Source organism: Gasterosteus aculeatus, chromosome 13 (assembly GCF_964276395.1).
Source record: "Gasterosteus aculeatus chromosome 13, fGasAcu3.hap1.1, whole genome shotgun sequence".
In the NCBI taxonomy this organism is placed as follows: Eukaryota; Metazoa; Chordata; class Actinopteri; order Perciformes; family Gasterosteidae; genus Gasterosteus; species Gasterosteus aculeatus.
Window position 1 is genome coordinate 9417920 of NC_135701.1, and position 15051 is coordinate 9432970.

The following is a 15051-nucleotide window of genomic DNA, read 5'->3' on the forward strand; positions in this document are numbered from 1 at the left end:
GGATATGCTTTGCCTTTAAATCCGTTTATGGAGCTTTTTATGAAAGGGTGCGTTCAGAGGTGTTTTGACTATTCAGAACTTGCATATCCTTCATCTCGCAGCATTTAAAGCATTCGTCAATGCGGTTTGAAAGCGGTTTAGCACTAAAAGATAATGGATGGATCTGCTTTCATCTCTGGGCGCAGTAAGGCTGGATGTCTTCTTTGTTAGACAGTTTAATTCACACTGCCACCTTCACTGTCCATTTCAAGCGCTCCGCGACCACCGATGTTGTAACCTCCAGATAGTCTCTGCAAGTAAACGTCATCGTCATAAGACAGATTAACCACTCTGACTCCAGGGCCTGAAGTGAACTGTGTGACCGTGGGAGCGAGGTGGCCAGTAGCGCTTCAGCAGTACTGCACCACTGATGCCATCGGACAGAAAAGTCTGCCACGATTTGCATCACACAGAGTCATCTGCGCTACCCGAGAGACAACGTGCCCATGCACAAACACACGCGGCTCATTCACACACTGTTTGACGCAGAAAGTCATTAGCGGAAAAAAGGCATCGATATTCCCTGTGATGGAGGCTAAAATGTGTGTGTGTCAGGATGAGGTGTGGCTGTGCCTCCTGGATTCCCACAAACACATGTTTAAATAGCGGGAGTTTGCCAGCTACTTGCCGGTTATATGGCGGATATGCTATAAATACAAACTTTTCAGTTGCTGGCTGTGATCAGCGACGTAAAAGCAACCTCAGAGCTGCCAGCTGGATGCGAGTCCTGCTAGAGGAAGCTTGAGCAAGACAAACAGCGCTGAATGCCGGAGGATTTGGAAGTTGGAGCCGGAGTCTAAATCCCAACCCCGCCTTCATTTCACAAGCAAATGTTATTGCGATATAAATATAGTACTATATATATATCATAAACTTCTCACTAAAAGCTGTCTCTAAAACTACATAACGTATAGGTTGCTCATAAGCCGTTACAAGTGGATAACTTGCTCTAATTTAAGTGTGATTGAGTGGTTAAGAATGTGACAGGAACTTGATCAGGCTGCAGACACATATCCAGTTACTGTCTGACTGTGTGTGTGTGTCTGTGTGTGTGTGAGAGTGTTAGATGTAGACATGTGGAGTCCCTGTCACCACACACTGATGTGTTTATTTAGCTGCAGCTGGGGTCATCACTCACATGCGGAGACAGACGCAGGCACACACACACACAAATATTCGCACAGACACTTTCAGTCTCTCTGTCTTTTACACACACACACACGCACACACACACACAAGTATCTAACCAGTAGACTGTGCCTGGCCTATGAGGTCATTCTTACTCATTTAAAAAAAAAAAAGATCTTGCTGTCAATGCTCGATGTTCCGTAGACAAGCAAGTTGTATATAAATATAAAAGTAAATAATCTAATTGAACTACACTTTTCAATGAAAGGGAACATTGTGCTGCACTCGGTGAATTCACCCACTGTGTCCATAAGGCTTTTTCTCTGGTGAACTGTCAAACCCTCCGTGCTGAATCCAATAGCTTTCCATCAGCTTTTAAAGGCTTCCCATCAGTCTAAAGAGATTTAGATGTTTCTCAAGGATTTTCACAATGCCTCAAATTGTGTCTCCCTGGAGTTTTAGATTGAAAGAGAGAGGAGAGAGACTGACTGATGACAAGAGCAGAACTGTCGGAGGAAAAGGAAAAGGAAATAAGGGTTGATTGGTTGGTCCGGAGTCATATTCTTAGTAACCTTGGTTTGGTTTGACCTTGACCTCTAAAGGATAACGGTGGTCCAGCAGTTACGATCGGACCCTCAGAGTTCTTAAGTCATACTTCAATGTGTGTGTGAGCGTGTTGAAGGAGTCGATGCTCATGGTGGGGCATGTTGACAGCCACGTGATGCCAGCTGGACGATTCAGGTATCACGTGTCAGGGCACCAACCCCGTCACACTGACAACTTTACAACAGTGGTCAACTGGTCGACAAGGCGATCTCCCTCGCTAATATTAGGACATTTTTAGAGAGGTCAGAAGACACCGCGACCTCATCAATCAAATAGAAAAAGCTGGTTGTCTCCGAAAGGTTCGTGAGCGCGTCTAAACGCCAGTTTGAGAAAGATGAAATAGAAGATGAGAGCAAAGAAAAGAAGAAAGAAAGAACAGAAAAGTCCACAACCAGCGGGTTTTAAATCTTTCCAATCAGCTTCGACATGGATGTGCTAGAATCCTTTTTTTAAGTGGGAAAATCATTTTGTTTAAACTTGAACTGAAAATGGAAGGACAGGAAAAGATCACTCTGTTATTCCAAACCTTCTGTATAATTATTTTTCTGCCCCACCTTCACCTCACCCTTTTCCCTGAGACACGCTCGCTCGCTTTGTTGAGCGGTCACTCTGAGTGCCTTCCCCCATCCCCCCACTCCCTCCCCTCTCTCGGGGGACCTGTGTACTTAGAAGCAATTGAAAACGACTATCAAACCCTGAGGAAGGAAAACCTGATTCAAAGACTCCTTATCCGGCAGCGCAGCCCTCTCCAAGTGCCTGGCTGCTCTTCCCAAGCGACCAACTAAATTAAATTATGTCTTTTAATCCATTCAGGAGGGAAGGCAGCCAGATGAAACCAGAAAAGTAAATATCTGAATTGCGAATGAGGTTCTTCACTGTAGTTACGGCCCGCGGGGAGTGGAAGTGACACGTGTGGCTCCCCCAAAGTGGAGGTTCACTGCACGGCACATTGGGCGAATGAATAAAATGTCTATATGCTGACAATCCAGTGACACGTACACAATATTCTCTCACATTGAGTGTTTGTAAAGTATGCAGTTGTTTACCACCCGTCTGTTCAAGTGTATTTGATGGAAATCCACACTGGTTTGAATCACTAGCGTTGCTGGAAGCCTCTGAGCACATTGGGTTGGTTCAGTCTTAGGGCCGAAATGATGAGGTTATCGTACCAGGCCCACAAATCCAAATTCCCCCCTAAATTAATTTAGTTGTGCTGTTTCCCCCTCAATCTCTGCACTTCTGTTCATTTGTCATCAACATCTGCTAATGAAAAAGGTACATAATTGCTTTCTCCCAGGCCCTTTGGAGGAAAGCCGGCACTACTTCCGTTGATTATCCTCATTATTTTCCGCAAAGCTCGGGTACAGCAAGAGAGACTGCAGAGGTTTAGCCTAAATTCCTCACTCTGAGAAGTGTGCTGCGATTCAAATTGGCTCTCGGGGGACATTTTAAGTCTAAGTTTAACTTTGGATCAGTGTTACTTCGTTGCTGAAGTGCTTTCAAGTTGCTGCCACTCAAAACCAGATTTGGGCTGTTTCCCTGATCTTCCACCGTACCGATACAACATGAATGCTGTTTGTGATCACACGCTTTATATTTCTGAAAACATGTTGTAGGATTTTATAAAATCAGGACAAACGTGCGATTTAAGTTATTGTTTGTCTTAGTTACATTGTCTCATTGTATAATTTTCCAAAAATCCATTATCATCTTCATCAAATGTCTTGCTTGACATTCACCTCAAAGGAAATTCTCAACAAAGCTTCACGTACCTCAGCAGCTGGGATGCCCTCCGGAGGGCGACACTGCAGCAGCACTTCCTGCTCCAGAGATACTTCCTTTCCTAGAGGTTCCTGTTCAAATGACTTCTTCAGGTCTGGGGAAAGAAACAGAGAGGTGCAGGGAACTGAGTAACTGCTGTAGGACAGGTTGCTGGGCAAGACAGAGACACTTTTACAAAATAAATGTAGGGAATACATCATAATGATACTAGATATCATATTAATTCAATTGAAGGTCTAATGATACAGCGGTGACGTTTTTGCTTAAGTAGCCAGCGAAAAAGCTCCCAGATCAGCACACAGATCAAAGAAAAAAGGCCCAATAGAAAGCAGGCTTGTGTTGGAGGCTATTTTGCAGAAACATCCCGGGATTCAGCAGTCAGGGAGCCCATTTAGGAGTTGGTGCCATGTCACTGTAAAACGGACTCATTACCTCATGTGGCAACAATGAGACAGTAATTCTGGAGTTGTTAATTAAAGTCATACACATGTTGACTTCTCCCACTCTCCTGTCACTTTAGAACACTTAGCTGCATATTCTTAGACCCAGAGAATGGAAACAGGGGTGTGTACTGTACACACACACACACACACACACACAGATACATACAAACGCATTGCCAGATACAAAATACAAATGTTAAAAATGTAGTTAAAACTGTTTCATACACACATAAAACGGATCATCCTCCCTGCACTAAACACAGGCTGCTTTGTGTCATGCTCACCTCCCAATAACGACGCCCAATATTTGAACCCTGCTGTCGTTCTGTATCGACATGCCAGAGTGTGGGGATCTCAAGCAGGCCAAAGACAATAAATCATTCAAAACGGATGGTCCACATGCTGTGGTAAATGACAGCATCACAGAGCGGCAATGCAACGCAGAGCCGTCTCTTCAACAGAGCGTTTCAGACCGGGCTCAGCTGTTTGCATTTTGGAGGGAAAAATGAGTGAACGAGACATTTCAATAATACTGACAGAAAAGACAAAAGAAAGCAGGATGGATTGAAGGAGTTGAAGGACGTGAGTAAAAACATGGATGGGTGGACGGACAGTTTTGTTTTCACGGATCTTTATGCCGAATACATTTTTCTCCGAGATCACATTCGTCTTAAGACACAAGAGGGAATTTTAGTTTTATGGAGGTGGTTCAAAAGGGAAACACCTCTTTATCCACTTATGTGGAGTCGTATTGTCCTGTCAACTGTTTCCGGGTACATTTTTTTTCAGTACTCACTTTCATAAACTTCTCCAGAAGCTGTAATGTCATTCACTCTCACGCCCATCTTTCACTTTCCCGTTCACCTCCCTAGTCAGCTGCCAACGAGCAAACTGAATGCATACGTCCCAATATTGCCAGCTGGGCTTAACACATGTTGCAATAATTAGCCTGCCGTACAAAAAAAAGGCTGCAAAACAAGTTGTGACCCAAGAGGGGTGGCAATGTTGCGGGAATTAGCAGACAACTTTGTTCGCGATGCTGTTCTGATGCCGCGATGGATTTCTTAATGAGACCATATGGAGGGGATTGATTTGTTTTCGTTCGAGCTTCTGGGTACAACTCAAAAGGTTTACGATCTTATCTTTGACCTGACTCTACGTGATCTGGATAAAGCATGTGAAAAAAAATGATTATCCATTCAAATGTGTACATAGCTACAAATACTGTACAATCAGAATCAGCTTTATCGGCCAAGTATGTTTACGCATACATTGAAATTGGGGAAGACAGGTGTAAGGTAGATAGAACATAGTTGCATTTGAATGTAGTAGTTTAAATAACGCTGGGCATACTGTTGCCCAGAAACCATAAGGATAAATATCTATTTTAAAGGTGAGACAACTAACACCTTCAGTGTGGGTTTTGGTTGTTAAATGAGTGCAAGTGTTTGTCAGGCTCTAAAATGCACATCTAACAAAAGAGAAAAAAAAATCATCATGTGAGGTTGATACAATATTATTAATATGCATGCAGTATGTAGTACATATCTACGCTAGCAAAGGTTATAATGTTATAATATTACGTTTCACAAATGATCCAGGACGACTTCCCACCTGAATGACGAGGTTCAATTTCACACATATAATTCTTACCACCATCGTATTACGTGTGGAGAGCTAAATTGTCTAAAAGAGTGATGTGAGGACAGGCTGAGTGATAACTTCATAATACAGTCAATCCCTGTGGGGGGGGTGACAGCCTGAACAGAGCATGAGGGTTCATTATGGGAGTAATCACCCGAAGCTTTAGCCCTAAATCCACCACATGGCTTCCCACACAACATGCAGAGACACGCGTACACACACTGACACACAAAGACAAAGAGACGGTGAGATACTGTCACAGGGAGATACACACAGGGGATGGAGACCAACAACCACGCACACAGAGACCGTGCACGTCGACGCAACCACTACACAGGGCGTGGGAGTGATTGAGGGGTGAGACGTACTTTTCTCATGCGGGCCGATTCCAGGAACAATTTCCTGGTCTTAATTAGTACGGGGGGGAGGGCGAACTGAGGAGCTGGTTGTGAGAGTTGATTTCCATGAAGATTGAGAATGAAATTAAAGGCGATTAAAGAAAACCGCTCGAGGGACGAGCTGACACAACGCACACACACACACACATTGCTGAACTAGCGGGCCGTGACAGACAAACTTTGTACCAGTCGGGTTATGAGCGTGTTCTGGAGAATGAGGGAACGTGACAGTGTGTCCACGGCGCCAGGAGACCAAGAATTCACCTCAATGGAAGGTGTGTGTTTTTGTGCATGTGTGCAAATATGTACCTAGGGGAAATGTGTGCACATGGGAGGAAGGACAGCTGCGTCCTATCAATTCACTGACCCCACATCACTCCCCAACGCCGTCCCGCTTCAGAAATACAACAAAACCTGAGATGAATTCACTGCACAACTTCGTAAAGAGGGTGACAGAGTGTGAACCACCTTATATGCTGCGTACTCAATGAAGCAGTGTGCGTATATTACCTTTTTTTTTTACAAAAACTCCTTTTTCCTCTCTCCTGTCCTCCATCCGTTTCCCTCTGCTTCCCTCCGTCTCCCTCTAGAACCTAATTCCACTGCTCATGTAAAACTGTTTTTTATTTACGTGGTGAGTCCGTTGCCTCCGGCTACCTAAGCACATTCCAGGCCAATTATCCAAAATGGGTGGCTTCGCCTGCATGCAACCAATTCTAAATCATAACGGTTTCCCCCGGCGGAGCTGCTCAAGCAATAAAGAGCAGTGTGTGATTCTTTGGGAGATGAAAAGCCAGCAGAGTACATTCTCCTTAACTCACAGGCAGGAGCAGTCGGACATCCACATCCAATGGAATCAATCATGCTTCTGGGTTAGTAAAGGCCAAATTATTTAGTAAGTGATAACGCACACAGGCGTGTAATTAACATTTAATGAACATTAGCAAGAAATGTATGCAACTTATTTGTAGTTAAAGCACATTTGTAGTAAACTTAAAGTCCCCGAAGGAGTTCCTGCTGGACCTAATGACGAGGAGAACATATATGCCGTCTGGCTAAGAAGAGACATGACATTTTCAGAAGTAACTGAATAACTACTCTGCACTGCGTAAAATCTTAAGCTGGATAACCATTTATTTTGTTTTTATCAAAAAGGTTTTGAAATATATCAATAGATGTGGTTAATTTATGTAAAAATCATGGATGCTTTTGTTTTATAATTGACAATATTTCCTTACTTTATAAGGCATTTAGCATTTGGTCTGAGCTTGAGCAGATAATAGTTGGGTACATCCTCAGTCTTTGGGGATAAACTGAGGTTATTCTGTGACATTGAGTCATTCTCTCTTAGGGACTTTAGAGTCTCTTTCCACTTTCCTCAAGAAACACTCTCTCCAGAAACACGCTGTCATTCCAACACTTCACAGCCCGTGATCAGCCCTTGACTTCAGACAAGGTAATTCCATGGAGTACACAACCCTCTTAGCTGACATTGCACTGGCACTCTGAAGCATTCCCTTCTCTTGGACTTGGAAAAGTCAGACATTTATGAATTTATTTAATTATTTGTTTTAAAAATTCAGCATCTATAGAGTTCCTCAGCTTGGACGATGCATTGATTTAATCGGTCTTTGTAGTTAATGCTTAACAACTGCATTGTATTCACTCCCTTTTGGAAAATTCTTTCTTCTTTTTTTTCTGACCCTTGACCTGGAGAATTGACATTGACATGTTAGGGAGTCACCTTGGCAACCTTATGGTTCACCACACGTGGACATTAACTTGACTTGTGTGTGGTTAACGACACACTGGCTTAGCTCTTTAAGAGCTCAGAGTGTGCTGAAGCAGTCCTTCCACATCTGGGAAAGAGCTCAATGGCTTACATCGATGGGGAGACTTTACAACCACACAAGCACTATGGGTTCTTACTATGAAAATGTTTATTCAGAGTTTATTCAGAGCCAGAAAGAAAAACTATCTTGATGATGTCATCCAGGGAAAAACACATACAATTGTCCACCTATAGCGTTTGCAAATGTGTTTTGGTACGTGTGAAAGCGCTAAACATTCCATTTCAGCCAAACAAGCCCAAATGTCATTGGGTTGTTGGGCAATTTTGGTTTCTGCTCTGCAAAGCAAGTGTCATAGGAGAACGTTTGGCTAACATACAGCAGCTTTTTTTCCCAGTTGCTGGGTTACAACTGCGCACTTTTACGGTTGTAAAGTGTGTAGCAGAGTTTGGTTTTGAAAACTCTGACACAAGAAATCCCTGTTGAGCCTCGTTTTCCTTGGTCCATGTTTAAAGGGAAACATGCGCTCATGCAGCTGAGACATTTGCATCAGAAACAAAACAGAAGAAATACACTTGCAGGCATTTTCCAGTTGACACAGCTGTCTTCCCGAGTGTCTGAACTATTGATTGCTCTGCACTCATATGTCTCAGTACAAGGTGGCAGAATAAATTGCCATCATCTGAAACGTGTGTGTCTCTGGTTGTTTGTTTGTGTGTGCATGCGTGTGGGTGTGTTTGACCTTGACACGTCGCTGCTCCATGAAGGAGAAAGACTGGACCAGAAAGCTGTGGGGGCCAAAGAGCATAACTGACACTGCTTGCCATTTGGGGTATTTTGCTATCCTCATGTGTATGCACCTGCGAAGCTCTGCGTACGTGAGTGGAGGTGTTTGTTTGTGTCCCCTGCTTTATAAACTCATATTAGGCTCTCGGGTGCACACTCAAAACCCGGCTGAAGTGACCTTCTCCCAACGGACCAATCACTCAGAAATGTCTGATTGTGTGTTTGACAGCCACAACACTGATTGCCATTATCCAGCCACAAACCGTGTCTTCACATTATGCCTTTAAATGTTAATCCTACAGTAATTACATCAGGAGGAGATGCTGCAGAGTGAAAACACAGGGTGTGCAAGTAAGAGAACGAACCAATGAGCACACCGTCATGAGCAAAGGGAGACAAAACTAAGAAAGGACAAAAGCAGAGCGGAAATGAGTGGGAAGGGGAGATGGGAATACAGGAGAGAAATGCTGAATTGCTATTGCGTGGTGCGGTAAAAAAAAAAAAATACATTTTGCTCAGCAAGCTCTAGCTGCCAGGAAGCATTTTAATCACAACAGTAGATCCAAATAGGAGCGGAAAGCTGGGTAGGTCAGGAGGTTGGGTCGATTTGAAGTAAAAGGTTATCACAAGAAGGGGCTGAGTGTAATCAGATCTGGTTACGGGGGAAATCACTGTTATAATACAAAAGACAGAAAGTGAAGGACGAAGAGGCAGACAAGGAGAATACACAGCGCGGAAAAAAAGAACGAGATGCACCAGTGAAAAAAAGACAGCATGAAGTCTAGAAGAGTTAAGTCATCTTTCTTTCTCCTCTATTGGGCCTTCCAGGCTTCCTCGAGGCAGCCTCCATCACCACCACTCCACCCAGCTTCCAAGGTCTTATGTGTTTTAAATAGTCTCCACCCTGTGAGATTTTAGAATTTAGTGGAATTTTAAAACTGGGCAGCCCTTGAACAGTGCAATTAAGAGAATAAGATGTATGTTTGCAATGTAATTTTAGCTAAATGTTATTGAGCGCAGTGGTAGCTGGAGTGTCATACAGAAGAAATTACAGTGTAGCTAATTTATAAGAATATTACTAAGGTACACATAGAGATACACACACAAAACCATGTAGACACACAGCCATACATTCATATATATATATATACTTCACATCTGAGTATGTATCATGTGTATCTGTGCTTGTGTCTGCATTCATGTGTTGTTTCAAAGGAAGTCAAAAGCCTGTAGAACTTGTCCTGCATCTGTATCTCAGCATGTATCACACCCGACCTAAACCAAGAACAGCAAATTACACAGCTTTCCTTCCACCCGCAGGGGGGCTCGTTCCATTCTTGAATGTTATTAGTGGAGCTTACAGTGAAAGGATCTTTCTGACTGTGTCACCAACTCTCTGCTGACAGGCAGGAAAACATCCTCACACACACCAAAGCTGTGCAGAGAGAAGAGAGGCTCTGTTCTGAATCAAGATGGTCGTACAAGCCCAATTCAATGAGAAACACATTGTTGAGGTAAAAATCCAATACCACGTTGAACATTGTGTAAGCCCGAGTCAGCTCATTTTCTCTATGAATGTACAGATTTAAACTGACTGCATCTAGATAATCTGGTACAGGACCATTTAAAAAAAAAGGTGAAGTGGTCTACAGAACATATGCTCAGATTAAGCCAACCACAGGTTACCTAGGCACTAAGCACTTAGTGAGCCATAAGCGGAATGTGAATTAGGATCTTTGTAATTATATATTTACTTTAATAATGGGTTCAGTGTTTTAGAGTGGATTAAATATCTAAGCATAATTTGTATGTTTTGGTTATTTTCCTTCAAAATGCAAAGAGAAATAAATGAGATTGTCAGCACATGAATAAATGACACATCCAAGCCCTGCATGAGTGAAAGTATGAGCCAATAAAGTCCAATAAAATAGCCTGAATGAAAACCAACATGATGGATTTCCTTCTGCACAATGAATAAGACTTCCAGGTTACATGTCTGTTAAAATGATTCCCGAGGTGTTCAATATGGGAATGTGTGCAGCTTGTTGAGCGTCTGAATGGACTCCAGTCAAAGCCCCCAGTTGTTCTTTTCCAATCACTTAAGGAGAATCAAACTGTCAGTCTATCCCACGGATATATGTTATTGGTATTTATTTTCTGCTTGACCCTTCTATAAACTAAGAACCCAAGATGAGTCCCAGCTGTCTTATATAGCTGAATCGACCGGAGCAATGAAGCTTGGAAAACAACTGCTGTGGGTTCAATTCGCAGAATCGGGAAAGGAGCTTTGACGGGACAATCCATTTTGTTATATGAGGGTTACATTGAACAAACAAGTTTTCTTTGGCGACTTCCATCAAACATCTCAACTCCCTCGCCACTCGGTTGCTGCAAAGCTGTCAGCTGTCGAATTCTCACAGCAATAGTCAACCTTTTCTATTTCCCCCTGACTGTTGTTTAGCTCCATCAATCCCGAAATCATTTCTCGAGGTGATCGCCGTGTACGCAGCGTTTCACCGTAGCATCGTCTGCCGGAGTGATATTGAGTGTGTCCTGGTCTCATCTGGCCCGAGCTCTGCTGGTGACCTTAAAGTCAGACTCCCAGTTGTCAAATAAATTGTTTCACATGACCATAACAGGCAGCTACTGACGGTGAAGTTACAAACCAAAATGAGAGGCTACTTAAAAATTCCCCCTTTTCTAGGATTCATTATGAAAACTATTTTGAAGGTTGTACCCAAAGACAGTCTTTTTTAGATAAAATCTAGATCTCATGGCAGTAATCTGCACATTAAAAACACTTATTTAGTGTGTTATTTTTTTCAGCAAAAAAACAATGAACAAGGGTCTATAATTATCTCAATATATATTTAGCTGTGTCTACTTTTTTTCCACATTTATCCATATCTTATATGTTGTAGAAGAGTTCGGTGTGTTAAAACTTATTTGTAAGAACAATGATTCACATTCTCCATGCTTCCCTATGGTTGAATGCACTTATTGTAAGTCCCTTTGGATAAAAGCGTCCGCTAAATGACATGTAATGTAATGTAATGTAACAGCGCGTGCTGGTCATAAACCTCCCGTGCTGCTCTCAGTATTGTACTCACATGCAATGCGGACGTGCGCCTTGCGGCTCTTGGTGGTTCCAGCCGAGCTCCAGGCGACGCACTGACACCAGTAATCTTCAGGGCCGAACAGCTCCTCCACCTGCTGCCGTGTGATTTCTATGGTGGCTTCTCTTACGACCAGACCTGCAGAAAAAACAATATTCCAATTAAAATGAGTTCCCTTTGTCACCGCTACACAAGAGAAAGCAAATGCCTTTAGTATCATAATCTGGTGATTTTGCTTTTATGTTTGTTTAAGAAGGAGATAAAGAAAAAGTGGTGAGGATTTTTATACATATACATACACATATAATATTATATATTAACAATATGCTCTTTTAAACTAGATTAACTCTGGATTTAATGGACAATTCGCGAGATTGTTCTTTTGCACCTCCACCACTTATCCCCCTCCGCTCTCCCATTCCCTCGTTTCTGTTGTATTTTGAAAGCAGTGAAGAATACGTTTAAGGTGTGAAAGCTGCAGCCAACAAGTGGGACTGTGAGGAAGCACAGAGGACGGCAGAGGAAAATACAAACTCACGATAATAACAAAAAAGAGACATGGGGAAAATAGTGGAAATGACAAAGAAAAGGAATAAGGGATTGTATTAAGTAGGATGAGGGAACAAAGAGGGTCTAATAAAAATAAAAGAGAGTGTTAAGCTCACAAACTAGGAAGAAAAGAGGAAAATCACAGAAACGGTAGACTGGTAGAACTAATGGAGAATAGCGAGACGGACGCACAGTGAGTGGAAGGTTTGTGGGAATAAGAGGCGGGAGAGGGCAATGAAATGTGAAACGGAAAGGAGATAAAAATGGCTTTGCGGGGGGCAGACAGGCTAAATAATATGAAAACAAGTTTTCGGCAGTTTATTACAGGTTCGGCAGCGTTGCAAAGACTCAAGCAAGACTCTCCATGGGGCTCAACAAATTTGACTTGGGCCAACTGCTCATGAAGACTCTGAGTAAATCCCAGCTACCATATAGAGAGACTGCACGCTGTCCCAGAGGCTACGGGAACAAAGGGAAAGGCAAAAAGTGAAATCCAGTCAGCAGGACTGCAGTGGACTTTCGGCCATTAATGGGCGGCCAGAGAATTAAAGAGAAGCCCAAGAGGAGGAGGAGTAAGAAAGGCAACAAAAGTCTTTGTTGTCGGCAAGCTGGTAGATGGGGAGACATGGCTTTTGAGCTTTTGAACAATCAAGATTGACGAAAAGGTGGAAAGCAACGGAGGGAATTGAAGATATGGCGATTCAAGTAACATTGATGGCACAGATGGGAAAGAGGAAAGTAAAGCAGGGAGTAAAAAGCTTGCAGAAGGTATTGCCGGCACAACAATAGATAAAAGCCAGTCAGGGAGAGGAAGCAAAAAAGGGGTAAAGAGCAAATACAATATAAAAAAAAAAACTAGAGTGGATTTGGGCAATGGAGCAAACCAGCAAACAGGGGACATTGTTATGGCTTCACAGCTTAAAACAAAATAGGCAAGGGACACAGCAAGAAAGGTAGAGGCTAAGAAAATGTCAGCTAAAGTGGCAATTATAACCGGCAAGCAACCCAAGACTAACACTGAGACGAGTAGTAGGCAGTCGCAATGAGCAAAAGCCACTGCGTGTGGACAAAAAAGGACGGGGAAGAGGTAGATACCAGTAGGAGAGGGAAGTGAAGCAATTAAAGTGAAAGATTAAAATGAGCCAGAGAATGACTCATGGTGTATGGAACCAAAGCAATTCACGCAGGACACCTGAAGGGGACACGGGACTTTGGAATATATTAAGAGCTCAAGCAGCAGAGCAGTGTTAAGGAAGAAATACAATGCAAAATCAAGACTGTTTAACATTTAAATTGGTCACAATATTATTGGTTGTAGAAGTCTTTAAGTAATGTGGATTTTGTGGTTATTTGAAATAAAAAAGGGACTTAAAAGCAGCAGAGCTAAGACCCTGTACAAATACAGCATTCATTACGATCACATCGAATGTACAGCTTTGCTTATCACGAGTAACTTCGGACATATCAGAACATTGAAAGCACAGACATTAGTCATGTTTTGTGGATCTACAGCAGCATGTGGAATCGTGCTGAGACTTCCAACGGTGGCAAGAAGTGTTAAAGTTATTTTTTTTTTTTATATTTCTTGAATTCAGGCACATTTGTGAGGTAAAGTCAATGACAGAGTTGGTCCCAATGCTCAAACCAAAAAAGAGAAGAAAACAGAACCAATACAGCGTTGACATTTTTGAAAATAAAATATGACATTTAATGTCTGCCCTTGTGGAGATATAATTTGGTTTTGATTTTGTATTTATGAAGGAGCAGCATCAAATGCTTAAATATGACATTCACTTTAACACTGTCGTCTGTATGTTTTCATGTAAAAACAGAAAAATGTACAAAAGGTATTGAAAACGTTTTAGACATTTATACCTCAGAAAAAACATGGAAACAGAAAAAGATAACAATATATGTCACATAATCTGGAGTTGTGCTGTTGAAACCAGTGAAGACCGAGTTGTTTCCATTGTGCGCTAATGCGTACTCACAAAGCAGAGTGCGACTGAATCACCTGAGGCTTAAAAAGTCTTGTTTTGTTTATATACAGTGTTTACAGCATTCACATCACTCTCTCAAGAAAAGACAGACGTGGAATTGTGGGTCTCTGTAGCACGACAGTGCTTCACATCGACAAAACCACAGCTGTCAGCGGAGGGAGGTGAGGGGAAAGAAGTAGATGAAAAATGGAAGGCGAGAATCAAGACGAGTGGATACTGTCACAGACGTTTCCGTCCATCAAAAAAATGCAAAAAACGCCCCAAATATTTCTCTTAGTCCTAAAGTATCAATGCGTATGACAAAGTTGACTTGTCAGCTGGGGAGTGAAAGTAAGTGGTGTGGACGAATGTGTTTTGTCAGACTTTTTGTTTTATCTGACAAATGGGGAATAAGGGAGCGAAACAAAAAACAAACATGATTTGAACGGGTTGCAGCGTAGAGATATACGGCTCCTTCTCCACCTCTGTGGGTTTGCATAGCAGTTTGTCATCCATGTTCACAAGATACACAGCAGGGTTCAGACAACCAGCGGGTTTCTGTTTTAATGCAAATATCTCTAAACATGTTACTTGGGATATTAACTTTGCATTCCTAAATGTTCAAATTTCAATAGTGTAAGACAATTACTGTTTTGTTTTGCTTGCTATAAATTCATGGTCAGCAGAGGTGCCACATCCACAATATAGATTACCTACTTGTTTAACTGTTATCAGACCCAATTGGAACTTATTGCTAAAACTGCCTCAATAAGAAAATATATAATGTTCCT

At 42.3% G+C, this 15051-nt stretch overlaps 1 protein-coding gene across 2 annotated transcripts in view; it reads right to left on the bottom strand.

Moving 5' to 3' along the window:
- The window catches only part of LOC120830846 (netrin receptor UNC5C), a 147326-nt gene that overhangs the window by 47694 nt on the left and 84581 nt on the right, over positions 1-15051 (bottom strand). For both annotated transcript variants that reach the window (XM_040195792.2, XM_040195791.2), the window contains exons 3-4: positions 11727-11870; positions 3546-3649 (exon numbers count right to left, since the gene is read on the bottom strand). In XM_040195792.2, the coding sequence (XP_040051726.2) occupies positions 3546-3649; positions 11727-11870 (248 nt within the window). The remainder of the gene's footprint in view (positions 1-3545; positions 3650-11726; positions 11871-15051) is intronic.